Raw genomic sequence first — 26900 nt, forward strand, 5'->3', positions numbered from 1 at the left:
ACTGACAGTAAAGCGCGTAACCAGAGATTCAAAAACAATACGTCATCCCACAATGCACCGCGCGACGCTCTCCTTTCACCATTACGTCATCCCACAATGCACCGCGAGACTCAGAATCTTCTGGTGGTCGTCAAGGCAACGCGCCTTATCTGACGTCCGAGCTCCGCCTATAGACACGCCCTCCGGCCAATGAGAGCGCCGCGTCATGACATCATGGCTATTTTTGGAGAGGCAGCGGCCGCAGATAAGGTACGCTCCACGCTGTACGCGCTCAGTGTATACACTTCGAGGCAGAGAAAGCACCACACAGAGACAAGGTGCCTGTAGGGAAGTTACTGAGGAAACTCGGGATACTTTGGCTTTTGAACTGATACAACAAACATCACCCGCTGAAAGAAGTAAGTCAGTCTTTCTGTATCGGAAAAAGCGCTTTTTCAAAGTTTGGAAGTTTTACCAACTGAGAAGACGCTCGGAAACTTCATCTGAAAACTAAGAAGACTCGAAAAGTTCTCTATAAGACTTTTATTGACTTTTAGTTTTTGTTTTTTCTATGTATAACAAGATGGAAACTACTTTTTATGACGACTCACTCAACGCTTTCTCCCAGCTCGACAGCGCGGGCTACGGATACAACAACCCCAAAGCTCTGAAACACAACATGACACTTAACCTGTCCGACCCGACAGGCACCTCTCTGAAGCCGCACCTCCGGGCCAAAGCCAGCGACATCCTCACCTCTCCCGACGTGGGTTTACTCAAGCTGGCCTCCCCAGAGCTGGAGCGACTTATTATCCAGTCCAGCAACGGACTCATCACAACCACACCGACCCCGACGCAGTTCATCTGCCCCAAGAATGTGACGGACGAGCAGGAGGGCTTCGCCGAGGGGTTTGTGCGCGCCTTGGCTGAGCTTCACCACCAACACATGCCCGCTCCCACCAACGTGACCTCCGCCCAGGCCACTGTCAACAATGCACTGCCACCGGTTTCCTCTGTGGCTGGCGCCACGTACAATAATAACTCTACCATGCGCTCCGACTCTCCCGTCTACGAGGACTTGAACACGTTTAACCCGGCCATTAGCACTGTTTCGGCGCCCAACTATACCAACTCAGCACCGACCATGTCGTTCTCCACTGCTCCTCCTCAACTACCCATGTATGGACAGTCCTCGTCCGGACAGCTGCCGAGGCTCACTACGCTCAAAGAGGAGCCCCAGACCGTACCTGAGATGCCCGGGGAGACCCCCCCTCTTTCCCCGATTGACATGGAGAGTCAGGAGCGTATTAAGGCAGAGAGGAAGCGCATGAGGAACCGTATCGCTGCGTCCAAGTGCCGGAAAAGGAAGCTGGAGAGGATTTCACGACTGGAGGACAAAGTGAAGACACTCAAGTCGCAGAACTCCGAGCTGGCTTCCACGGCCAACATGCTCCGGGAGCAAGTGGCGCAGCTCAAACAGAAGGTGATGAACCACGTGAACAGCGGCTGCCAGCTCATGTTGACGCAGCAGCTCCAGACCTTCTGAGCCACAGGACACTAGTGGACACTGTAGTTGATCCAAACGCTTCCTGAGATAGTGAGAGGCACTTCTGCCGATGGGACGATGTGGCGTGACACTGTCAGGACCGGGGCTCGCACTTTAAGTTCAGTGAGTGCACGCGCACTCCAGCGGTGCGTCCCAGAGAGGGGCCCGGGACAGTGACAGTACTCATGCACCAGAGGGGCATGGGGACAAGCAGGATACTCTTCTGTTTCTGTTTCGCGCCAAACTGGACAGAGTTTTACTTTATTTGACCAAGTCCTCATGCATGGACCTTGACCATCATGGACTTCAGTATTAGAGGATTTAAGGTCCCTCAAAGAGACTCTTATAGCCATATTGGCCTCAGCCGAGTTCGGCTGTGATGTCAAGTTTAACAGCTGAAAAGTTGCTTTTAAGCTGCCTGACTTCTGATTTACAGTACAATGTACTTTTTCTTAATTGTAAGAAATTAAGTTAGAAAGTTTCAAGATTTACTTGTTTTTTTCTTAACTTCTTTAATGGGGTTTCACTCATTGTTATATGTATATAAGATCAACTTGGAGTACTTATGTTTACCATTTGTAACAAAATCTGTATAATTTTTTTATGTTTTTCTGAGCACTTCAGAAATTTATTGATATTTAAGGAAATAAATGAAAGAAACTTAAGCAACCTGCCTGTGTGTTTTTGTGTGACAGTAAAGTGGGTGTGCCCTCTCCTGTCAAAATCTCATACAATTAAACATGTTGAAACATGTTTAATAAGAGCTGTGTTCCAAATGCCTTCAGGTAAATTCCATAAGTGCTTCCATGAAGCAGTTAAATGATTGTTTGAACTGAAGCAAACCTTGATCTGGTTAGGCCGCCTAAGTAGAAAATACAGATATCATAATTTTACTGGTAATTAGATACACGGCCCTGTCCAAGAAAAGAAAACAAACAAAACTGACACAAACAAACCAACCATAAAGTAAGACCAATGTGCGCACTATAGGCTACAACAGACCCAGTATCAGGATCACTTGTATAGTATAGTATAGTATAGTATAGTATAGTATAGTATAGTATAGTATAGTATAGTATATCAATAGTATAGTATAGTATAGTATATCAATAGTATAGTATAATATAGTATAGTATAGTATAATATAGTATAGTATAGTATATTAATAGTATTAGTATAGTATATCAATAGTATTTGTATAGTATATCAATATATTCATATATTATAGTATTAATATAGTAAATCAATAGTATTTGTATAGTATAGTATAGTGTAGTATATCAATATATTAGTATATCAATAGTATAGTATAATATAGTATAGTATAGTATAGTATAGTATAGTATAGTATAGTATAGTATAGTATAGTATACCTTTTTTTGTAGAACAGTAGCCACCTTCTGGATGATGATTAACAAAGTTGTCGATAAATAATTTATTAAGACTGGACTATATGGAAATGTAAAGGGAATATGTAATTTGGGTTTCAGTTTTAATCAATCCACATCCTTTATGTTTTAGGATGTTTTGAGAAACACTTCGATTACTAACATTAATGTGTCGGTAAAATTGTCATGCCGTAAAGTGAACACTAGAGGGAGACATAGACAAACCCTTTCTTTGTGCTCGAGCGACAGGACAACATGACGTGTCAATCAGTTTAGAGCCGCAGAGCTGATAATGTTTTTAATTACAATGCAAACTATTTAATTCCGGCTTTTATATATATATCTATATTATATATATATATATATATATATATATATATATATATACTATATATATAACCACTAGAGGGAGACATATATATATATAAACCACTAGAGGGAGTTAAAATGGGCTATCACATGTAAAACTTTAATCCATTGTTGTTTTTTCAAGTTTTTTTTTTATTGTGGTTATTTATCATGATTAATTTGTTATATATATATATACCTATATATATATATATAACAATATATATATATGCTTATATATATATATATATCATAATAATAGTATATATATATATATATATATATATATATAACAATATATTATATAATATATTATATATTATATATAACAATATATTATATATATTTGTATATAATATATATATAATACAATATAATAATATATATATTATATATATATATATATATTATATATATATATAACAAAATTAATCATGATAAATAAACCACAATAAAAAAAAAAACTTGAAAAACAAACAATGGATTAAAGTTTACATGTGATAGCCCATTTTAACTCATAAAACATGCTTAGATAGGAATAGATTCACCTTTAAAACAAAAGGTGGCGTTTGAGTTTGAGCTTAGCTCTGATTTGAAATGACTGAAATAATAACTAACAATAACAACAACAACAACTATAAATCATCTGACAACTTATAGTTATTATTTATGGTACACACAGTAATAAATATGTATTGCAATAAAGTCTACCTAGTGTCTAATTGTCATGTCTAATTACTTGATCACGGCGCTCCAAACTTGGGACAACATGACATCATTCCGGAAAGCGGGGCCCTTCTTGCCATATAAGGACAGAGACAAGTCGGAACAACTACGTCACAACATAGGGGCGTGGTTTACGGGAATTGAGGCGACGCTGCGACAAAAGAGCAAATCCTGCATAAGTTATTGAAGGAATCTCAACTATTTTACAGGGACAAAGATAAGCATACAATTAACTAGCGTCTACTGGCATTCAGAAGTTCAAAAATAGCGTAAAAGATAGAATAGGTTTTATTATTATTATTATTATTATTATTATTATTATTATTATTATTATTATTATTATTATTTCAATGTTCCTGGCCTGTACACTTAACACTTTGAACTTCTTATCAAATAAATCAGGATGTGCGAGCAATAAAGGCTAAATATCCAAAAACAACATAATCATGCATTTTGCTCTCAAAGCAGTGGCCGTTTTAACAAGATTTTAATGCAGCAGCAACAGAAAACCTGCACTTGCATAATCCTGTCTTATTTGAACGGAAATACTATACAGTCATACCGGCCTGATCTTTTCAGGTCTTGCCACAATGGGGCAGCAGTGACTCTAGTGGAAGCTGCCATTGTGTCCATTGGCAAGACACTTCACCCACAGTGTATGTCACCACTGGATGTCCATTTGGAGTTTGGCGATTAGTCAACCAGAACCATAACACACTAGTGTTTTTGAATATTTGGAACAATGCAAGGATCAGGTTTAGGAAGTGCAGTTGCCTGGTGGTTCAATTGGCAATAAGCAGAAAGCAAAACACAGACAACACAGACATACAGTTGGAACTTTGAAAAAGACTGATCATTTTAAAATGATCACAACATTTCAAAATCTTCAAAAAGCTACATATCATGGTGCCAATCCTTATGTCATCAACGTTCTTCAGACCAAGAGGAAAGCTCTAATCTGTGGGATTTTGCACACAGCTGACTTGCTTGATCACACTGTTAGAGAAGCCAATCTTACAAAGAAGAAATCTATTATTTTAACAATGAGAACTTGGCATGAACAAAACTCAAGGATTTTGGAAGTAATTGAGGCAAATGGTGAAGGAGTCTGGCGTAAGTTCATATATCCATATCTTATGGGGGCAGAACCAAAGCTATATTACCAAATCTGTGAATATGTAATGACTGTGAATGAGCATATCGGAGACATACGGAAGCAACATGAACAGGATGAGGAAATAATGCATGACATTATGAAGAATCAAAGAAACAATGTTGAGCTTGTTTTAAAAGAAGACTGTTTTAAGAAGCAAAACAAGGTGCCACAACTGGAATGAACTATAACTAACCCAGAAAAAACTGGCCATTTGAAATTGATTGAAAAAATAGAAAAAAATACAAATAATGCCATACACACTTTTGATGCCAAGACACAATTCAATGCAGAATACCAGGAGTGCTGAGGCAATGGAGGAGCAGACTTCAACACAAGCTACTGCAGAAAATACAGTTAAAGATACCATGAGCCTCCACACAGCTGCCCGGGAAGATGACTGGCATTAGGTGGAGGATTTGTTTAAAAATGGGGCACAAATCAAAACTAGAGATGGTCAGGATAAAACTGCTTTATTTTAAGCAGTTGCAGAAGGCCATGACAATACTGTCACTGCTCTTCTAAAAGCTGGGGCAAAGATAAATTATGAGATTATAAATGAAGCAATACATCATAATGCAGGCTTAAAGATGCTTTTTGGTGAGTTTTTTTGTTTTTTTTTTGTTGCTACAATATTTTGAAGAGAGCTATTAATATCTGTCACATGCAGTATTTTTCCAGGGCGTTTAGATCGTGTTTAGATGTGGTTTTGCACTTGAGCTCAGATTTTATAATAGATAATGTAAAAGAAAGCAAATAACATGTGTGCGGGCAGGTCAATGTCTTGTGCAAGAGGCAGCAGCAAGTCAGAAAAATGTTGATTTGGTTCTTACCATAGTTTCATCATCTCCTTGTTTACTAGTGACTAAATAAGACCCGTTATAATTTCTTTGAGTCTTGTGTGTAGTAGACAAAATATGCTAAATCTATTGCAATTAAATTGGTATTACAGTGTGAATGTTCAGAGTTAGGAAGTTATAAAGGATGCATTTTTGGTTATATAATCTATGTACCCAAACAGCAAATAATCCTCTGGGAAGTTATGTTTCATGCTAAAATCTGGTTTTGCATGGCGTGAATGTGTTTTAAAATGTGTGTGAAGTGAACTGAATCATTTTTTTAAATACTTTGTTGTAAAATAATTCTATTTTATCAGATAATACCAGAAGAGCAATGAGTAAAGCGGACCTAAACTCGACAGTTTTCTCTGCCGTGAAACAGAACAAAGACACAGCTCTCTTAACACTGATTGATATTGGAGGAAATATAAACATCTTTGACAAACAAGAATACACTCCCCTTCTACTGTCTACTTGGATGGGACATTCAGAAGTCTTCAGGTTAATGTTGACAAAACTCTTGTAAATATAGCCAGGAGTAAAAGCAAATCACTGTTTCTGATGAAAATTTTCCCAAATGCATAGTGGATATTACTCTTTGGTTTTAATGTAATTGAGTGTATTAGACAGGTGGTCATAAAGTTACATGTGAGCTTAAAATGATATTCTTCTCTGTTTTCTTTTCTGTCTAGAGTCTTATCAGAGAAACAAGCCAATCCAGAGGCTACACTCTGACCATTTGTCAGTCTTGCATGTGGCAGCAACATTACCTAACCCTGACATTGTTGAATGTTTGCTAGCTGCTGGAGCTCAGGTAATTGATATCAGGTAATTTATAGCATAGAAATCTATGTATTGTTTTAATTAACATTTCATCACCATTTTAGATTATTTCAACAGCCCAGGATGGAGTCACACCATTGCATGTAGCCAGCCAACATGGAAATGAAGAGATAGTAGCATGTCTTTTAAAAAAATAAGGCTAAAATTGAGGCAGAGGACAAGCTCCGAAGAACTGCTCTGTCTATAGCTCCAGAAGAGAGCAACATAGTGAATGTTTTGCTATCATTTAAGGTAAATTTTTATTTATTTATTTAACCAGGCAAAACATTAAGAACAAATTCTTGAATGTAAATGCTCTTGACAGTGACAAGCAAAGTGCCTTACATCTCGCCGCAATGAAGGGAAAACTTCAAAATGTGACTTCGTTGTTGTCCCACAGCCAATGTAGGAGCTAACGATAAGAACAGATGTACACCTACGCACTACACTGCAGCTGGAGGTCATGTCAGCATAGTCTCAGCTCTCTTACAATCTAAGAAATGCATAGATGAGAGGAATACAAGGAAGAAAACACCAATATATGTTGCAGCGGAAAAAGGCCATGACAATGTGATTACCCTACTTCTAGAGGCTGGTGCAAAGATCAACTCCACAGACCAAAACAAAGACAATCTGTGCAGTCCGTGGTGAGCATCAGGAAGTAGTGAAGAAACTGGTGGACTGGGGACAGGGCAGCAGTCAAATGAAGAAAGCAAATCTCCAGGCAACAGTGTGGGATTGACAGCTCTGCAGCTGGTACAGAATGGAGGCACACCAGAGCAGGAGAACTTCACAACTTTACTGAAGAGAAAGATGCTATTAGTCAAGTAGTGAAACATTTACACTGATTCAGTGACATTAGATAGATGCTTAAGTGGTTACGTTTTTGTAATCTTAATGCACAGATTCCGATATTTGGAAGGAATAGGCACAATTTCCTATATTCTCTGTTCAGTTACAAAACATATATTTTTGTATATACCAGTGAACAACAGACACAAAAGACATACTTTATTTGATTGCATAATTGGGGACAAGTGAAAGACATATGTGCTCAATAGTGTTCGCTCTTAATAAAAGAAAACAACATTAATAATACTAAGTTTAAACAATATTATTTTACTCACATGTTTGTTGAACGACCCAAGCGCCTGCCTGATGTCACGTGACGGTGACGTCTCAACAGTCACGTGGTTTTGTTTGTTTGTTTCATGTAGCAGCGCGTTTGTGGCTAGTGTTAAAGTCCAGTATGGCAAGAAACGAAGAGAAACAACAAGGACGGCTAAACAGACTGTGGCTTCAGAAGGAACGAGAAGGTAAACACTTAATGCCTACAAAGTACTGTGGACTTTGTTTGCTTTGATGCTCCGAGAAGTGAGAATGCTAAATGCTACCAATCTGTGCTAACCCTGTGCTAGTAGGCCCCTCTTCCTTTTCAGTCTGAAATTTTCATTTCATAATTTAATTTAAGTCCGATTTTATGTGGAACAATAAGGGACATCACAATAAGAAGAGACATGGTTAAGCTGATTGAAGAGGGAGTTATGAATGTAATTGATGTTGAAAAAATGAATGCTGCCCTAAAATTAAAATGGCTACAAAACTTTACAAAGTCCCAAGATTCAATTTGGTTTAGTATATCCTCTCTTACGGGGGAATAGTGTTTTTACTCTAATTAGATGACAATGGTACAATATTAGAGTGCTCTTCAAAACAAATTCATTATAGACTGTACCCATAAATTGTGCTCTAATGTGCTTAAATCCATCTTGAATGCCTGGTAAAAGCCTGTCTAGAAATTCCAATGTGATTCCCAATTTTTCAGAATTATATTGGGAATTATAGATTTTTTGATTAAAAAAATCAAAAGAAAGGTACTATGCCCAAATTTGTCTTAAACATGCCAAAATTAGATCTAGATATTCATAATACCCCTTATTACAAAAAATGAAGGAAAAACATTTTAAAACATTACATATACTAGTGTAAAGATTATTTTTTTTAATATATAATTTTGAAGAGAAGTTAAGAATATTTATTTTATGATTGTTTTTTGGTCAAACTATTTTGGGATGATATATTATTATAGTATTAAAATACATAATAGCATACCTACCCTCAGTTATAATAGTATTACATTTGGAATATTTTGTATTGAAAAATGTTGAATACTTGATTAGTAATTTGATACTTACTGGCAAATTTTATATACACAAACGTAGATTTCTTAAAGCAAAGCCAAATTTCATTGCTTTCTGAAATGAACTCATGTGTCTGTACAAATATTTGAAATTTATACAGGGGATGCAAAAGTTCCTTAAAACCTTCACAAAAATTATCTGTTTACATTATATAATATCCTCCTGTATTGTTTCTCTTTTTTGTATATTTATTTTGTATGGTGCTGCTTGGATTATTTCATTCTGTGAAGTAATTTGTATTGCTACTTTAATTACTTGAAATAAATGGGGAAAAAAAACATTTAGGTTTTGTACACAACGGTAGCCGGCTAGTTCCAATCAGACGGACAGTCAGCTCAACCATTTCCAGTGTAATGTAATGTCTGTGAGGTTTTTGCCAAGCCATGTCAAAATCAATAAATCCTGACAGATCAGGCTGTGACGTCAGTGACATCATGTTGAACACTTTAGAAATGCAGCTTCACCGGAGGGCACTTCTGTGTTTACAAAGGTATTTCTTTGTTTGTCAGGGATCCGGGGCTAATGCAAATGCCAATTTCTGAGCCCAGTACATATTTAAGTAACACCACTGACTGAAATAATCTACACCTAATGGGTTGTCTTTACAACAAATTTAATTTAGTTAGTTTGTTGCTACATTTAATGTTTTAATATAAGTTAGCATTAGCATTGACACAAAGACGTTCTAAAAGCAGAAGTGTCCTTCGATGAAGTTTTCCTTGCATTTGTAAAGTGTTTTAGTGACAGCTCCCTGTTCCGTGCCCAGTCTGTCAGTATTTATTGATTATAGCGTGACTTGGCAAAGATCTCATAGGGATTATTATGACCCAGCTTGTCTAGGGTCAGGGAGGAAACAAAAACCAAGATGGAGAAAAGGTAAAATAAAGAAGTAATTTGATGAATAGGATCGTAAAAGATAAACTAAACAAAAGGGATCTAAAATATTTAAGTAAATGTATAAAACAAAAGGACCTAAACCAAGAAAGAAAAAATAACAATCTCCTACAAATGACAAGTTAAAGTTACTAAAAACTGATCTGAAAGACTTAACAAAAACGAGTGACAAAATTAAGGGACAAAAACAAATCCACGAATGTCCAAAAACGAACATGAGTCACATAGCCTACAAGCAGAATCGATTGACAAAGTAAAGAGACACACAAAAATAAAAATAAACCTGTGTCTCACACAGAAGGTTAAACACAAGGACGAACAAGTGACTAACAAACTAAATGAGACATATACAGAATGGCATCCTGGCCACAAAGGCCAGCAACCCCAAACAGGTGTGCTGAATCTGCTTAAGTAGTGGGAGGTAGCTGCAGGTGAGCCACAGTATTTGCCAGTCGAGGAAACGGTCACCAGCAAGGGGTCACACAGCCAGGATTTCATGGGGGAAAAGGGACAGATTCAGTCACACACACTAAACATAACAGGCCAATACTAACAAATAAAAAGAACTTAAGGCCTAGGGACATAACAGGGATGACATTACATCAGAAATGGTCAGGCCGACTGTCCCTCTGATTGGAACTAGCCAGCTACCGTTGTGCACAGAGTCAATTAGGCCTGAGCTGAGGGCTGAGAATCTTCTAATTAAAATTTCGCTGTAAGCCCTGAAAATCACAAAAATAAAGTAGTAAACAAGAATGGAATGGACATGCCAGTGACTGGCATAGAAAACGAGAAAAAAAAATGGGAGTACAACCTGAAAAAGTAAGATGAGACTTGAAAAATAATGAAAAATAAAACATGTCTGGACATGCAAAACATTATTTTTATGGCCACATAAAATATAATCTACAGGAAGTAGGTTATATTGGATCAAACCCGTGTTTAACAAAAGCGCACACCATTGTACTTAGGACATCACCTCAAACAGTTTTCATTGAAAACATTAAAATTTTGTCAAAACTTTTTCATTGAGCATGGGCATGGTAAATTTTAAACAACGGACCTAATGAAGCACGCATGCAGACCTGCAAATCAAGCATCTTTTATAAAATGGCTCTTAATTCAGAAAAGAAAATCTGTTTGTCTTTGTCTTTGTAAGAGGGTACAATGTTAAAGTCACAGGAAAAATGTTCTGTTATTATGATTATCATTTTATTCCGAGTCACTCCCTTAAATTTAACCTCCTGAACTTTAACGAAAAGTCAATTTTATTGGACCCAAAAATTCAAGGTTGGTGAAAATTATTGCATCAAAATGACTCGAAAGCACCACCTCAAAAATCCAAAATTACAATTCTAGATGAAAAGTAATCCGTTTGTGAAGCCTGGTGAGTTTTGAAATACAAAAAAAAAAAAAAAAAGGTTTATTTGACATTAACATGTGTTTAAGGCTCTGTCTCCATCCTCCAGGAAAACCTTTGTTGTCTCATCTGTCCTCAGGTGTAAAAGTTTATTATCTCATGGGTGTGAAACAAGTCACTCTGCTTTGAAATGTATGAGTATTTATACCAGAATGACAAAGCTACAGAGCTCAGATGCTCGGGGGGGTAGGACCAGGGGGAGAGACGCTCTAGCAGAGAGACTTGGGATGCCGAAAGGCTACCAGTCTGTGGCCAGAGCAGGCCTAGGCCCTGTCTTGTCCGTATCTGCTGTAACAAAGAATAAACCTTTGTTTTTCAAATCTCACCGAGCTTCACAAATGGATTACTCTTCATCTAGAACTGTAATTTTTTCAGTCACATATTTTCTATAGCCTATACCTTTTGTTTGCTCCCCACCATTTCTCTTACTAAACATTTATATGTCTAAAGTGGGGCGACTCAAAGATGCACGAGACCCAAGACCCAAGCTGGTAAAATAAAATGTCTATTTATAGAAGGCTTAAATTGATGACTGAACATTAATTTCATATTTTTGGCTTCACACTTTCTTCACAGTATACCCTTAACACTTCCACTGCAGTGAAAAAGTGGATTCCCAGTATAAAGAATGAAATGGAATATTACTTGCAGGTAGCACTTACAATACACCCATTTACTTAATTATATAAACCATTACTAATTGTACTGATAAAGATGTGTGCTTTTGTTTAAATTTCAGCAGTCCCAGTTGACTCACTATCCAGAAAGGAAGATTGCAGAGTTTCATCTTAAAATTGAAGCTCTGGAAAAAGAATATAAAAGCTTTATTACCAAACTGCGTATGCTTGACCCTTCGTGTAAGCACCAGCCCTGGACACCTCGAGCCTACAAAGCCTACAAAAGACGAGCTGACAAGCAGGAATCACACTGTGCTGGTCAGTGCATTTTAATGCTTCTTGCCAAGCTTACAAAGTTCAACAATAAAACACTGCACAAATAATATACAAGCCTAAAATTGTTATAGATGGCTAGATGGATGTACTTTCTTAATCCTGAAGGAAATTCAGTATTCCTGCCACAATACATCAGACATTCCAGCAGATATACAGAGATTTAAAATAGGCATTAAAAATAGTCATACGTCAAACCATAAATAGGCCAGTGCAATGATGAATACAAATAGAATACAGTCAGTTACTTCCTTGCTGTACTACTCTTCTTCCTGATTATGATCTGTCCCTGAGGTAATCTGTGAACCATGACACAAGGGATGGGTTGCCCTGCCTGGTTGAGCTTACCCTTCAGGAGGAGGGCGTGAATGGGCAAGGCAAGTTTATTTGTATAGTACAATTTGTACTCAAATTCAAAATGCTTTATAGAATAAGAAAGACATTAAAATCACAATACAACAAATTGAAACATAAATCTTAAGGGAAATTAACATTTAAACAGAAAAAGCAGAATAAAAACCTTTCAGTCATATGCAGAGCTAAACAGAACCGTTTTGAGCCTGGATTTAAACATTGTCAAAGTAGAGGCCTATCCCACATCTTCAGCAAGATTGTTCCAGGTTTTAGCTGCACAAAACTGAAATGCTGCTCCCCCATTTTTAGTCCTGACTCTGAGGACTTAAGGGACCTGCCTCCTGCTGGTGCCCAGAGTGTGAGATGGTTCATATAGCACTAATATGTCAGAGTTGTACTTTGGTGCTGGTCCATGAAGAGACCTGTACACAAGCGTGAGAAGGGCACAAGTGTGAAGTACTTCCTGGTTCTAGTCAGGACCCGAGCAGCAGTGTTCTGGATGTACTGCAGCTGTCTTAATGCTCGTTTCGAGAGGCCAGTGAGCAGGACGTTATAGTCTAACCTACTGGAGACAAATGCATGGATAAGTCTGGTTTTGACAGTTTACCTTAGATTTTTGCAATGTTTTTAGATGGTAGAAAGCTGCAGATGTTATCGATTTGATGAGTAGTGTTAAAGGCACTGGAAAAGTCTTTAAATAGAATCGTCACTGCACCACTCTTCCTGTAAAGGTGTGTGAGGGTCCAGTGCAACAGGTACAGCACAGAGTCCTACACCCTGACATTTTTCTTGGCAAACTGAAGGGGGTCCTGAACTGGCTTTACCTGAGAGACGATGTGCAGAATGAGGCGCTCTAGTACCTTCATCAGGTGTGAGGTCAGTACCACAGGCCGCCCCTTTTTTTGGCACTGGGAAGATGCAGGAGTAGGGATGGGACAATATTAAATTTTAGAGTCACGATTATCGTGGCCAAAATAATCGCGATTAACGATATCGCCATAATTATTAACCTGTTAACGTTCCGACGGCCCGGGCCTACTTTACAACTTTACAGCAATGTACATACACTTCTGCGTCACCCACACAAACAATCTACACATCAAATGAAAGCTGCGGCGCTCGTCTTTCTGGATATGCAAACCATTTTCACCTGCAATCACCACAGCGCTGACAGGAAAGATGTTTTTACAAAGTCACAAAGTGTGAATCTGGACTTCACTTACCATTGAGCGCTCTGGTTGTCAAATATCAACATATTCACACAAAGTTGGTCTCTTGTTCCGTAAAGGTCCAGAGAATATAATCCAGTCAAGAAATTATGTCCACAATATAAGATCCTCCATGTCCAATCTGCTGCAGGAAAGTACTCCAAATATGAAATCGGCTCCGTCACTTCTTTGCCTTTCTTTTGTCGATTTCAGGCATAATAAACTTCTGACAGTGCCAACTTTGTTCCTCAGTGCTAAACACATGCGTTAGCTTGTGATTGACACCAGTGTTGGCCAATAAGGTGGGGGTTGTGGGTTACTGAGGCCACAGACAGCGAATCAGTGCTACAGATGACTGAAAGTTTACGCCCCACTCTTCCCCTTGTAGAATCAACCAATTACATCACACACATTTAGTGACAGCCAATGAGCAGCGGGACAGGATGATGCATCACATGCCATGGTTTTCCGTAAACAGACGTACCCGGAAGAAAATGTGTACTCCTCAATGCCATGATCGTGATCGAGGACACTGTGGATGTTTGTACAAGTTAAACTAGAGGCATCTCGGACCCAGAGCAGTTCATGGCAAAGAGTAAAGATCCCACAGTGGACTCAGGAGTAAAGGACCTTATTTTTTGATGGATTGGATGCTGTTCTCGATCGGTAAGCGTGGTTTATTCTGCTATTGACTTAATTGTAGGAAAAATATACCGTGTATAATCGTTATCATTGCTTCTATGCGCATTCGGACCATGCGCTCTGGTACACTTGTGTTCAGCTGTATGAATTAGACTTAATTTGTCTATTGTTTAAAAGGTGTTGTTTTATTCTGCAGTTTGCATTATTGTAGGTAAAAATCTAAGATGTGCACACATTAGCGTCTCATCTGTGCGCACGGGTGAGGCGCGCTGGTACGTTCCTGTGGAGCATTACGGATCAGATTTGTTTGTTGATATCTGACAGAATATAGTTCAGACAGAGATAAGCACAGAAGTTACAAGTGTCATTGCTATGTCAGAGTGGCCAAACACCACAAACTAACATCTAAACGTTGGAACTGGAAACATGAGGCAGTGTGGTGCCGTAAAGGCGATGATAATCGTGCGCAATGATCGCGATTATAAAAAAATGCCACGAACGATTAATTGCGGACCTTTTTTATCGCGATTAACGATATTATCGTATATCATCCCATCCCTGTGCAGGAGGTCTTCCAAGCTAGGGCGAATGGTTTAGGTTGAAAACAGCTGCTTTCCCAGGGCAAATCTTTTGCAGCTCCTGTGTGATCTGGTCCGTAGAGATGGTGATAGAGGAGCTGGAATCGTCAGGGTTGGGCAGCTGAGGTGGGGAGTATGAGGGACAGGAGAACTGGTGCAGTAGGATGGTGGGCAATCAAAATGATTAAAAAATATGTGACGTTTATTTTCCCTGTCTCTGCTCCCTTCAACTACAGCACCCCTTGGCTTAGTTCATTCCCTTCCACACCTCAGATATCGTTTACCTAAAATGTTTTCTCATTTTTACTCCCATAAACCTCCTTAGCCTTATCAAGAAAGATCTTAACCTCTTTCCATACCCTCCTGATCTTATCTACATCTTTATTGTTATAAAGATGTAGATTTCATTACAATATTATTGTAGGCTCTCTTCTTCATCTTAAGCACTGCTTTTACCTTACTGGTTATCCAGAGTTTGTTATTAACAGTCTTAACTGAAACTATCCAAACAAAAATGTATGGAGTCTGTAATGCACTCTTTGGTAGTCTCCATCTGAATCCAGCAGAACACTCCATTCTGTGGACTCAAAACAGCCTTTTGGTGTCAGCACCCATGTCCCATTTCCTGATGGTTGTTACAGGCTGCCTCTTAATAGGAGTGCACTGGGGCAACAGGCAGATCGGGTTGTGGTCGGACTTCCCCAGTGGAGGCAGTGGGGAAGCGGTGTATGCATGTTTACGTTTGCATATAGTAGATCAATAGTCCACTCTGTGCGTGGGACAGTCCACACACTGATGGAATGAGGCTAGAGAGAAGTGAGAGTCACATGATTAAAGTTGGAGTCAGTTTATAAATATGTTGGAGGTAGATTGTGGCTGGGTCAATTTGACCTGACGATGAGAGGCAGATTAGGGGCGGAGTGGAGTGGAGTTGTGAGGCAAAAAGGACTGGCTATGATAAGCCTCCTACTGGCCCGACCAGAGCAGGTGTAGTTCACTGGTAGCAGTCTCCCGATTTAGGTTCGAGGGTTAGTCTGTAGCACGCCATCTGGGAATGAGAACCTGGCCTGTGTGAACATTGGACCATGGCCTCAGTCAATACAGTTCAATGTGTACACAATCTGAATTTCAGTAAAAATAAGTAGCAATTGCAAAAATCTATAACAATTCTAGCTGTATCAGTGAATAATCATGACAATAATTACAATGTACAATATGGGGCAACATTAATCGTGTGCATAGAAAGTGCGCATGTGCATTTGAGCACTCGGACCATTAGCGTTCATATATACAAATCAAAGTCTTGATATTCATTACAACCGTGACTATAACATGATATAAACTGGCAAAAGGCGTGATATAAGTTTCATAGTGTTTGCTTAAAACTATTGGTCTAAACCGGGTTTAAAACCCAATGCTAACCGTCAATTAGAAATGAATGGAGCGCGCTAGGCTACCGTTAGCAAACAAACACTCACCAATTCCCCTTTATATTATGAAATCGAATATTACTCCTGATGTGGCATTTCCTCGATGGTCAGTACCTATGGTTGAAGAGTAAGTTTAATGAAGTTTAAGAGTTGTTATGGCGAAATGAACGTAAATGCACTTTAAACCTACCGGCGGCGCATACTCCTCGCGCTAGCCTCGCACCTACCGGGTGTGTGTAGCTGCGGCTAATATGGGCGCTGATTGGCGGCGACGAGTCACGTGAGTGGGCACGTGAGATTTGCGAGGGACACAGCGGAGGGGGACGGGAGGGAGAGAGGGAACTGATATAGTCGGGAATCCGCATTTTTCACCCGGGTTACAAGTGGCATACTGTACATGCAACCTCACAGCTGATAAAACAGGACAACGAGCAAAAACATAGGCCAAACTACTGTCTGTTGTTCATGACCTTCTTTATGTCTTTTATTTCCAGTTAAAAAGCCACACGCAACGTTTATTGAAGGGGGTGGTGAATTGAATGAAGACATCAGTGGAGGGCGAAGTTGTACGGGAAATCTAAAGACATTTACAAGAGAAGCACTTCTGAACAACTCAGAAACCAGGAAGATAAACCAGGCCCTGCCTAATTTGGACAGCCCAGACCAGGATTTACCTCTATGTTTTGATCAATCACGGCTTGCAGTGGCAGTGGCACCATTTAGAGGTGCAGCTGCTGCTTTGGGTTTGACTAAAACAAACAATCTTGCCAGAGTTTTGCAATCGGGTCTCCCGAATTTAGGTAATTCTGCAATGACATACTCCAGCCACCAAAACCTCACAAATAGGAATCAAAGACTGAAAGAACCAACAAAGTCAGATGAGTGCAGATATTCCATGTCTGAAAAACCACAGTGTGCCGCACAGAAGAGGCATCTACTGGGGCTGGATTGTTACTCCTCTTCAGATGAAGAAGACAATGCAGGATGACCCGGGACAATCATGTCACAGTCAGAGAAATGTAAATACACGCTCACACAGAGCCATGTCCACTTCAGCCTGGAGGGGGAACTTAAGGGCACACTGTAACGGTATGTTTTAGATAAACTGGGACAATAAAATATTCAAGAGATTATTTCAAGTTATAATTTTTTTTTTAAATATGGCACTGTTTATACATAATCTATCTCAATTAAAGGAAGGCTGCCCAGTGTATTAAAAAATTATTAGTATCACAATATTGGCTGACACAATGATTGATTTTACAAGAAAATAAATAGACCTGTCACGGTCACCTGGTCACAGTTTAGCCTGTTGTTATTTTGAAAAACTTTGACTTGTAAATAAGGCATGTAGATTTTTTTTAAATGGCGTGTTATAGTGTACAATACTCAGCCCAAGGTAAAAGGGCCAAATTTCAACTAACAACTGTGTCTTAAAAGTAATAAATTACAACAGAGTTTGACTGTAGAATTTATAACATCCAGCTACAATTTACATAACAGATTTCCATCTTGAAATAGTAAAATCAACCAGAAAATCTGCAGTATCAGGAAATGTACACATAAAGAAACTTATTGAATGTGTGATACTTTGACCACATTGTACAGACAAACCTAGAAACCGACTCCAGGTAAGGTAGTTATCTCCCACTCTGATTCATTTTAGCCATGAATTCATCGTTCCTTGGTAGTTTGCACTGGTTAGCCCCACACCCCTCAGCCCACTCTACCCTGCCACAGGACAGCCCTGAGCATGACACTTCGGGGAAATAGAAACATGAAGTGATGCAGGTATGGTTAGGTTTGCACTAAACCTATGAGACTGAGGCATATAGGTTTCTCTCGTTCTCTGATTGTGTCTGGAAAAACTGGGTAACTGTAAATTATAACTGAAGTCACTGACTACAAAATACTACTGCTCAAAGTTTTTAAACACAAAATGCAATATTATAATATGTATTTATTAGAACTTGCATATTAATATGTTACTTAATACAGAAAAGTATCAGTGAGTTCTATTTGCATAAAAAATCAACAAAAAATTGATTTTTGGATTTCACAAACTTTAGGGAGTACAATGTCCAAAAACTTGGCATTGGTACAGAATTATGTTTTAACTTAACAACTTTAAAAATCTCATAACCACGAATCACATTTGATAGTGTTTTTTGTGCTGCACATTAAGATTGCTACGGAACATCAGTGCACATCTCAAGCTCCCACCTATGTGGTTATATCAGTGCCCTTTAACAAAAACCACTAGACATGCAGAATTAACTAATATTATCTCTCTTCAGTCCAAATGTTAAATGACATGCAGTGGAAAATGATCCAGCCACAGTTTTCAAAACAGTTAGTTGCAGTAAGAATTCAGACATTTTGAGTTGAAGTCGGTGAAAACTTGAATGGGGAGGTTTCCAGTAAGCTCGCAGCTCATGTATAGGTTGGGGTTATTTTTTTACCACTTGATGCTCTGTCTTTGTGAGCTGAAACATAAGCGCTTTTCATGTGGCAGCAATATCTTCCCACCAAAAGTACTTCTGTGTGCTACTGAAACTGCTCTATCATTATTTACATTGCTGTATTATTATTTACACTTGAATGATGAGCTACTGTATTAAATATACATATGTGCAATCAGATTTTACATACGATTTTGACAAGTAATCAGACCAGTTTTGCTTCTTTTATTCAAAAACATTTTTTTTAAAATACTTTTCCAGAAAATTTGTTAGAAAGTTGTATTTTGTCAAATTTATTATCTATATGTCTCCTGTGGTCCTTTTTTTTGTGGTTAAGTGGGGTCAGCAGAAACCTCTCACTTCCTCATGTTTCTAACCTACATTTTCTTCGCATTGAAGCTCTTTACTTAAAATGTTGAGCACTTCAATGAAGATTTAGATGTCTTCTTCTGCCAGCAAGCCAGTAGGATAGGATAAAATACTAACTGGAAAGAGGAACATTAAATAAACATGAATTTAATGTTGAAGTAATGCTTCAAGTTCTCAACTAATATTTTATAATGTGAGATAATTGTTTGCAAAAAACACTGAACATTAAAATAGAATCTGCATTATTTTTCAGGTTGTATATAATATTTGCAAGAATTACATTTGTAAAATGATAGAAATCAGCTTAAAGTTAAGATTTTAGGTCATACATGGGAGGGAAATGGAGGAGGTGACCAAAGTGATGACAGCCTCTGATGATAGACAACACACCACTACACCCAGATACTTCATAAGCACCAGTTCCCTGATCTGCTCTCCATCAGACCTGCACCATGAGCTCTGAGCACGCCTATGACCAAACCATCCCATACCCACAGGTGTTCATTGTGGATCGAGGGGGGCATCCCAACCCACATGGCACACTTCCAAACCTGGTACCATGCTGGTCCTTCCCTCCAGCTCATGAAACTGTGACAAGACCTGAGAGGAGTCGTGGCTGCATGGGGGCCAGCTCCAGACTGGTTGGTGTGGTACTACTGTTGTTCGCACTGGTGTTTGCAAGCCTGGGGATGGGAGCTATGTGGACCGTGAACTTGCAGAAACAGTTGAAAGACATGAGAAAGGTAAGGGAGGAGATAAAGTACATTAAACTAGATTAAGACAATATGTGATGTAAGGTTGTTTGACCTTTGTGCAAAGCTTTGAAGCCAAAAGCATGAAATAAGTTAATATAGATTAAATAGGAGTTGCATGGTGGAAGCAGAGCAAATACATACCTTTTTTTTGGCGAAAAGTTCTGCACACTGTTGCATGACATTCACAAATGAAAAAGGTGACAGAAACATGTTCCACCTGCGACCACCAGTCCACTAACACAGGAAGTTTTGGGTTTGTTTTTTTTCAGTTTGAAGATTGGTCTTTGATGTGAACCACACATGTCTGTACTCATGCACACTTCTATGTTTTAGATGGTTAATGTGCTGAACAGCAGCACAGAGAATATGATCAATGCACCACAGAAGCAAATAGGTAGGATGGTCTAGTTTTAAACTTTTTTTTTTTTCATGATTCATTATTGTGAACAATAACCCATATGTGCTTTAGGCCTGTATGACCCTCCGTTGAAAGAAGATAAAAAAGTGGACAAGGATAGACCAGCAGCTCATGTTATGTGTAAGGCTATAAAAGGAATCTATAATCTAGACTCTATCTGCACTTGTCTTAGTTATCAATGACACATTTTCATAATGTTTCAGGGCATCCTGAAAATGTTGCCACCCAAAAGACATTACGCTGGGATCCGAGTGTGGGCCGGGCCTTCACCGCTGGAGGAGTGTCCTACATGATGGAGGACAGTGCTCTGCAGGTGAATCAAACAGGATTGTATTACATTTACTCCAGAGTGGAGCTTCTCTTCAGGACCTGCCTCTCCACATCCTTCGAGCACACTGTGTTTGTGAGGAGACCCGGCCGCAATTCACCTTTGACCCTAATGAAGTCCCACAGAAAGGGTTACTGCCCGCCGAAGCAGGAGGCTTGGACCACTGACAGCTTCCTTGGCTCTGCTTTACATCTGCAGAAAGACGACAGAGTGTTAGTGGACGTGTCGCACCCACATTTACTTAGTCATGAACATTATGCCAACTTTTTTGGACTTTACAAGATCTGATGGTCTGCTTCAAGAGTGATCATTTATCATGAAACATCTGATCAGAGTCTGACTTTTGTAAGTGTAGATTTCTATGAAATAATGTCTGGAGAAAATACAAAAAATATGACTGTATAAATTTACAAATGGGAAATGAGTTGTTTGTAAACACTAACGATATTGTAGCCTATTATATTTATTTTCCAAATGGCTTAGAGCTATAATCTTATTTAAAAGTTATTTAGCCCTTCTTATGTTTCTTATATCTACAGTTGTCACAAAATAAAGTTTGGCTTTTATTATTTAGACATTCCACAGTTGCACATCTTAGTCAGCACATTTCTGTAAATTAGGGGTTTCAAGATTGGTGTGCAGCCCACACGAGCACAGATGTTCGTGTGCAGCGCCGCTCTTCTCGTCACCTCACAGTCGGGCACAGCCGCACAGAGGGCTCGAACCCTGGCTGTGACGTGGTCTTCCTTCCTGTGTGAACGTTTAGGGGTCCTGGAAAGCAACATTCTCTTTCAACTTCACTTTTGATGTGAAAAAAGATTGACAACCAGAATAACTCAATTAGGATTTTTTACATTTTTGAATCCTCGTGTAACAGTTTAAATTAATTTTCATGCTTTTTATTGTATTCAAGATTTGGTAGTTAGCTTAACAAATTTCCAAGATTTTGGAAATGTACAGGATTTTCAAATACTCATGTGTAGGCCTACTGTTTGTGGGCCACCAGTTGGCTGGTAAATCCAGAATGATATCTCTCTGTATATGTTTCTGTATCAGAAGCACATTTACACAACTCTTTTTGACGACTCTAAAAATATAGATAATGTGTTATTCAAACTTTTTTTTGTTTGCCTAAATCTCTTTACCATTCCCACCACACAAAATAATCAGGGAAATTGAAAAAATAAAGTTTAAAAATCATACTTTATTCTTAATTAAGGTATTAACTTAGCAAGGCAAGTTTATTTGTATAGCACATTTCATACACAAGGTAATTCAAAGTGCTTTACAGAAGAAGAAAGACATTTACATCACAATACAACAAATCAAACATAAATAATTACAAATAATCATCATAATATTAACATTAAAGGAGAGATTTGTGGTTATAAAATGCACCTCATATTTATACTGATCATTTGTGACCCGCTTTTGTTCATAAACAGGCTCATGTCTTGGTCTTCCTGCCTGTGTCCACTCCTGGGAAGCCTCTCATGCCTTCGCATACAATTCTGCAAAATGGGCATTCCAGCCTGGCTGTCCTTTCTTTTAAGATTTTGTTTTGTAAAACGATTTCCTTGACTTGAACAACACTTTCACAAAATCCTCATAAATAGCACTGATAGCTGCTATGTGTTCAGACTTTTTGCAGTTGCCATCCCTGCACACTGCTTCCTTGGTAGGGAGATATTTCTTAGCAAATTATCAGTGCTTGCAGAAAAGGACAGAATTTCTTCTCCTGAGAGAGAGCTCCAGTCCAAATAGAATGCATCGATTTCATTTTTGTAAATTTCAGTCCAAGGTAAAAACTGACAGTTTATTTGCATCCAAAACGGAATATGATCAGCTGCTGAAAGCTCATAATGTATTTTCATATCTGTCAACGATACATTTGCATCTGCTGTAGCTATACAGTGGTCCAAGTAAGAGGTGGTGACAAGCCTCTCTTATGTATGTAAAACTATCTGCAGGCAAGAGGGCCTTAGCTGATTAAACCATTCTTTCAACCACATTTGAGAACTTCTTGTTAAATGAAATAATAAAAGCCAGTCTATCGCCAGTAATCATTCTGCCTCAATCTCTAAGATGGCACTCAAGTGTACACATATAAAATAACACATTCCTTGCCATTTTGTGTAAGGTGGATGCTATACATCAGTGCACTTCAAGTCCATCCATTTTCTTTTGCTTATCCGCGGCCAGGTCACGGGGGCAATAGTCTATAGGGACTCCCAGACTTCCCTCACGTCCTCCAGCTCCTCCAGTGGGACCCCAAGGCATTCCCCGGCCAGCTGGGAGACATAGTCCCTCCAGCGTGTCCTGGGTCTTCTCTGGGGCCTCCTCCCGGTGGGACAATCCCAGAACACCTCCCTATGGAGGCGTCCAGGAGGCATCCTGAACAGATGCCCCAGCCACCTCAGCTGACTCGGGCTCGACGTGTAGGAGCAGCAGCTCTACTCTGAGCTCCTCCCATGTGACTGAGCTCCTCACCCTATCTCTAGGATCAACAATATTATATCTGGGACTAACTCCTCCAACATTGGACTTCCGCAAGGATCAAAACATTGGTCCTCTTTTATTTTCCCTCTATATAAACAACTTGTCATCTGTGTGCAATGACGTGAACGTTCAGATGTACGCAGAAGACAGTCGTTTATACATGGGGGAAAAACCCAGAGGAAGTGGCCAATAAACTCACCACTGCAATGGACAAAGTAGCACTATGGCTTACAAACTCGTGTCTCACGTCTAAATGTACAAAAAACTGCCACAATGTATTTCACAAATAAAAGTAAAAAAATAGTCCTTCCAAAAGTCATTGTGCATGGTCAAGCAATCCAAAACGTCTCTGAGTATAAATACCTTGGCATTACACTGGATCCTACCCTAACCTTTAAAAAACATATACAGCAAATGTGCCATAGCCTGAAATATCATATAAAAACCTTCGAAAGTATAAGAAACTCATTAACTCTGGAAGCTCACATACATTTTTCAATGCCATGATTATGTCTCAGTTCCATTACTGTATACTCTGCTGGTCACAAACAAATCAATGCAAAAACCCCTAGAATCCCTCTACAAACAAGCATTAAAAATATTAGACAGAAAACCTCGACACCACCACCACTGCCATATCCTACAGAAACTGTTGAACTTGAACAATCAACAAAAGCAAGCATCTCTCCGGCTGGTCCACAAAATACTGAATAATTCTGCCCCTACACCGCTCTGACACTTCGTCCAGTGCGCATCCACCGTCTCCTCCAGAACCACAGGAGCTTCCACCACCGGACAATGTATCACCCCAAAACGGAAAACTGCTTTTGCACAAACAGCCTTTTCCTACAATGCAATAAAACAATGGAACAACCTCCCACCTGAAATAAGAACTATCACAAACCATACTACATTCTCCTCTGAACTAAAAAAATGTCTTTGGGACAATTACACTTGCCAGCACTGAGTTGTTGTTTTTTTATTGTGTTTTAAATGTAATATGTAAAGTGTGTAATGCATTTTAAGTATGGTAATGTGTGTGCATCAGAGTGTCTGAATTGGATGAATGAGACGTGCGAATGTGCATATAAATTGTAAGTTCTTATCTTATCTGTTTTTTATTATTATTGTGACTAGTGTATTTTTACTCTGTAAACTAGGGACTGCAGATGGAAATTAGCTACTTAGCTATAATCTGGTGCAGAACATCTCTGTTTTATGCTTAATGTCTCTGTACATGGTCCCTTAAATAAAGACTAAACTAAACTAAGGGAGCGCCCAGCCATCCTACGGAGGAAAGTCATTTCAGCCGCTTGTATCCGCGATCTTGTCCTTTTGTTCATTACCCAGAGCTCATGACCATAGGTGAGAGTAGGAACGTAGATTGGCCGATAAATTGAGAGCTTTGCCTTCTGGCTCAGCTCCTTCTTCACCACAATGGACTGATACAGCGACCGCATCACTGCAGATGCTGCACCGATGCGCCTGTCAATCTCACGCTCCATCCTTCCCTCACTCGTGAACAAGATCCTGAAATACGTGAACTCCTCCACTTGAGGCAGAGGCTCTCCACCCACCCGGAGAGGGCAAGCCACCTTTTTCCGGTCGAGAACCATGGCCGGAAAAAGGACGGAGATCAGATGACACGACAACAAAGTCAATCATTGCCCTCCGACCTAGGGTGTCCTGGTGCCACGTGTACTGATGGACACCCTTGTTCTCGAACATGGTGTTTGTTATGGACAAACTGTAACTAGCACAGAAGTCCAATAACAGAACACCACTCGGGTTCAGATCAAGGAGGCTGTTCTTCCCAATCACACCCCTCCAGGTGTCACTGTCGTTACCCCCGCCAGAGAAATGGAGAGTCCAGTCCCTCTCAAGGAGTTGGGTTCCAGAGCCCAAACTGTGTGTGGAGGCGAGGCCGACTATATCTAGCCGGTAAAGCTCAACCTCCCGCACAAGCTCCGGCTCCTTCCCCCCAGCGAGGTGACATTCCATGTCCCCAGAGCCAGTCTCCATGTCTGGAGATCCGGTCGTCGAGGCCCCCACCTTCGACTGCCGCCCAGATCTCCATGCATGGGCCCCTTACGGATCCTCTCGTGGGTCCACATGAGGATGCTGTCGAGCACCCACCTTAGGCCTGGCTCCAGGGTGGGGCCCCAGTAATGCCGGTCCAGGCGACGTAACTGGCCTTGATTTATCTCTCGTCATAAGGGGCTTTTGAACCACTCTTAGTCTGACCCATCCCTCTGGACCTGTTTGCCATGGGTGACCCTACCAGGGGCATGAAGCCCCTGACAACATAGCTCCCAGGATCATTTGGGCATTCAAACCCCTCCACCACGTTAAGGTGGCGGTTCAGGGAGGGGTTGTGTTTTATTTATTTATTTATTTTGTATTTATGTATGTTGAAGGAACAGCAAGAAGGTTTGGTTCGATCCCCCGGTTGCCCAGGCCTTTCTGTGTGGAGTTTTGCATGTTTCTCCCCGTGTCTGGATGGGTTTCCTCCGGGTACTCCGGTTTCCCCCATCAACCAAAACATGAACGCCCTTCGAGACAACTGTTGTTGTGATTTTGGGTGTTACAAAAATAAAATGAATTGAATTGAATTGAACAAATAAACATATTATTTAAAAAAATAAAAACTAAATAATTACCAAACAAGTCTAAGCTTATTAACTTTTTCCGAATGAACAACTCCTTTGATGTTTTCCAGTCAGGTTTTAGACCCCACCACAGCACTGAGGCTGCTCTTATCAAGGTGATAAATTACATCTGCTTGAACACTGATGTAGGAAAAGTCTCAGTCTTGATCCTGTTAGATCTAAGTTCTGCTTTTGTGACTGTCAGTCATGGGATCTTCTTACAGCGACTAGAGGACTGGGTGGGCATCTCTGGTACGGCACTAAACTGGTTCAAGTCCTATCCAGAAAACAGAGAGTACTTTGTCGAAATTGAAAACTATGTCTCAGATAAAATGTCCCTGACCTGTGGGGTGCCCTAGGGGTCAATCCTGGGACCCCTTTTGTTCAACCTTTGCATGCTGCTATTAGGCCAGTTAATACGCAGCAATAATGTGTCATACCACAGCTATGCAGATGACACTCAGATCTATGTTTCACTGCAGCAGGTGAATATGGACCAGTGGATTCACTCTGCCACTGCATCCAACAGATCAGTGTGTGGATGCAAAACAACTTTCTTCTGCTAAAGTCAGACAAGAGTGAAGTCATCATTTTTGGCCCACAGAAACATAGAGAAAGTGTCAGCAGTCACCTCCAGTCTCTCTCTCTAAAACCTTCAAATCAGGCTAGAAATCTAGGGGTAATAATGGACTCAGACTTGAACTTTAACAGCCACATCAAATCATTAACATTTTTTTTAACCATCTAAAAACATTGCAAATACCAAAGGTATAAACCAGACTTGGAGAGACTTATCCATGCCTTTGTCCCCAGTAGGTTAGACTATTTTAACTCACTGGCCTCTCTAAACGAGCCTTAACACAGCTGCAGTACATCCAGAACACTGCTGCTCGGGTCCTGACTAGAACCAGGAAGTACGAGCACATGTGTCCTGTGCTCAGGT

At 39.7% G+C, this 26900-nt stretch overlaps 4 protein-coding genes across 4 annotated transcripts; all 4 read left to right on the forward strand.

The window, feature by feature from the left end:
* Nucleotides 1-272: 272 nt before the first annotated feature.
* On the forward strand, nt 273-2190 carry jun (Jun proto-oncogene, AP-1 transcription factor subunit). Its single transcript, XM_033964823.2, has one exon. It carries the CDS (start codon nt 551-553, stop codon nt 1523-1525), a length of 975 nt encoding a protein of 324 aa, XP_033820714.1. The 5' UTR covers nt 273-550; the 3' UTR covers nt 1526-2190.
* A 3540-nt stretch (nt 2191-5730) lies between these two features.
* Nucleotides 5731-7632, forward strand: caiap (CARD- and ANK-containing Inflammasome Adaptor Protein). The gene is given in 8 exon segments (XM_055221345.1): nt 5731-5740; nt 6672-6793; nt 6867-6956; nt 6958-7053; nt 7095-7198; nt 7200-7433; nt 7435-7529; nt 7532-7632. Coding segments are annotated over 8 exon segments (852 nt in total).
* Nucleotides 7633-7991: 359 nt separating this feature from the next.
* On the forward strand, nt 7992-17772 carry si:dkey-86e18.1 (uncharacterized protein LOC557342 homolog). Its single transcript, XM_033965082.2, has 5 exons — nt 7992-8117; nt 11767-11807; nt 11893-11967; nt 12056-12251; nt 16973-17772. The coding sequence occupies exons 1-5, from the start codon at nt 8051-8053 to the stop codon at nt 17464-17466; spliced, it is 873 nt and encodes a 290-aa protein (XP_033820973.1). The 5' UTR covers nt 7992-8050; the 3' UTR covers nt 17467-17772.
* A 1938-nt stretch (nt 17773-19710) lies between these two features.
* faslg (Fas ligand (TNF superfamily, member 6)) lies at nt 19711-21169 on the forward strand. Its single transcript, XM_033965438.2, has 4 exons — nt 19711-20052; nt 20398-20458; nt 20534-20602; nt 20686-21169. Exons 1-4 carry the CDS (start codon nt 19762-19764, stop codon nt 21096-21098), a joined length of 834 nt encoding a protein of 277 aa, XP_033821329.1. The 5' UTR covers nt 19711-19761; the 3' UTR covers nt 21099-21169.
* The last annotated feature ends 5731 nt before the right edge of the window (nt 21170-26900 follow it).

The sequence above is a fragment of the Periophthalmus magnuspinnatus genome, chromosome 4 (assembly GCF_009829125.3).
Source record: "Periophthalmus magnuspinnatus isolate fPerMag1 chromosome 4, fPerMag1.2.pri, whole genome shotgun sequence".
Lineage (NCBI taxonomy): Eukaryota > Metazoa > Chordata > Actinopteri > Gobiiformes > Gobiidae > Periophthalmus > Periophthalmus magnuspinnatus.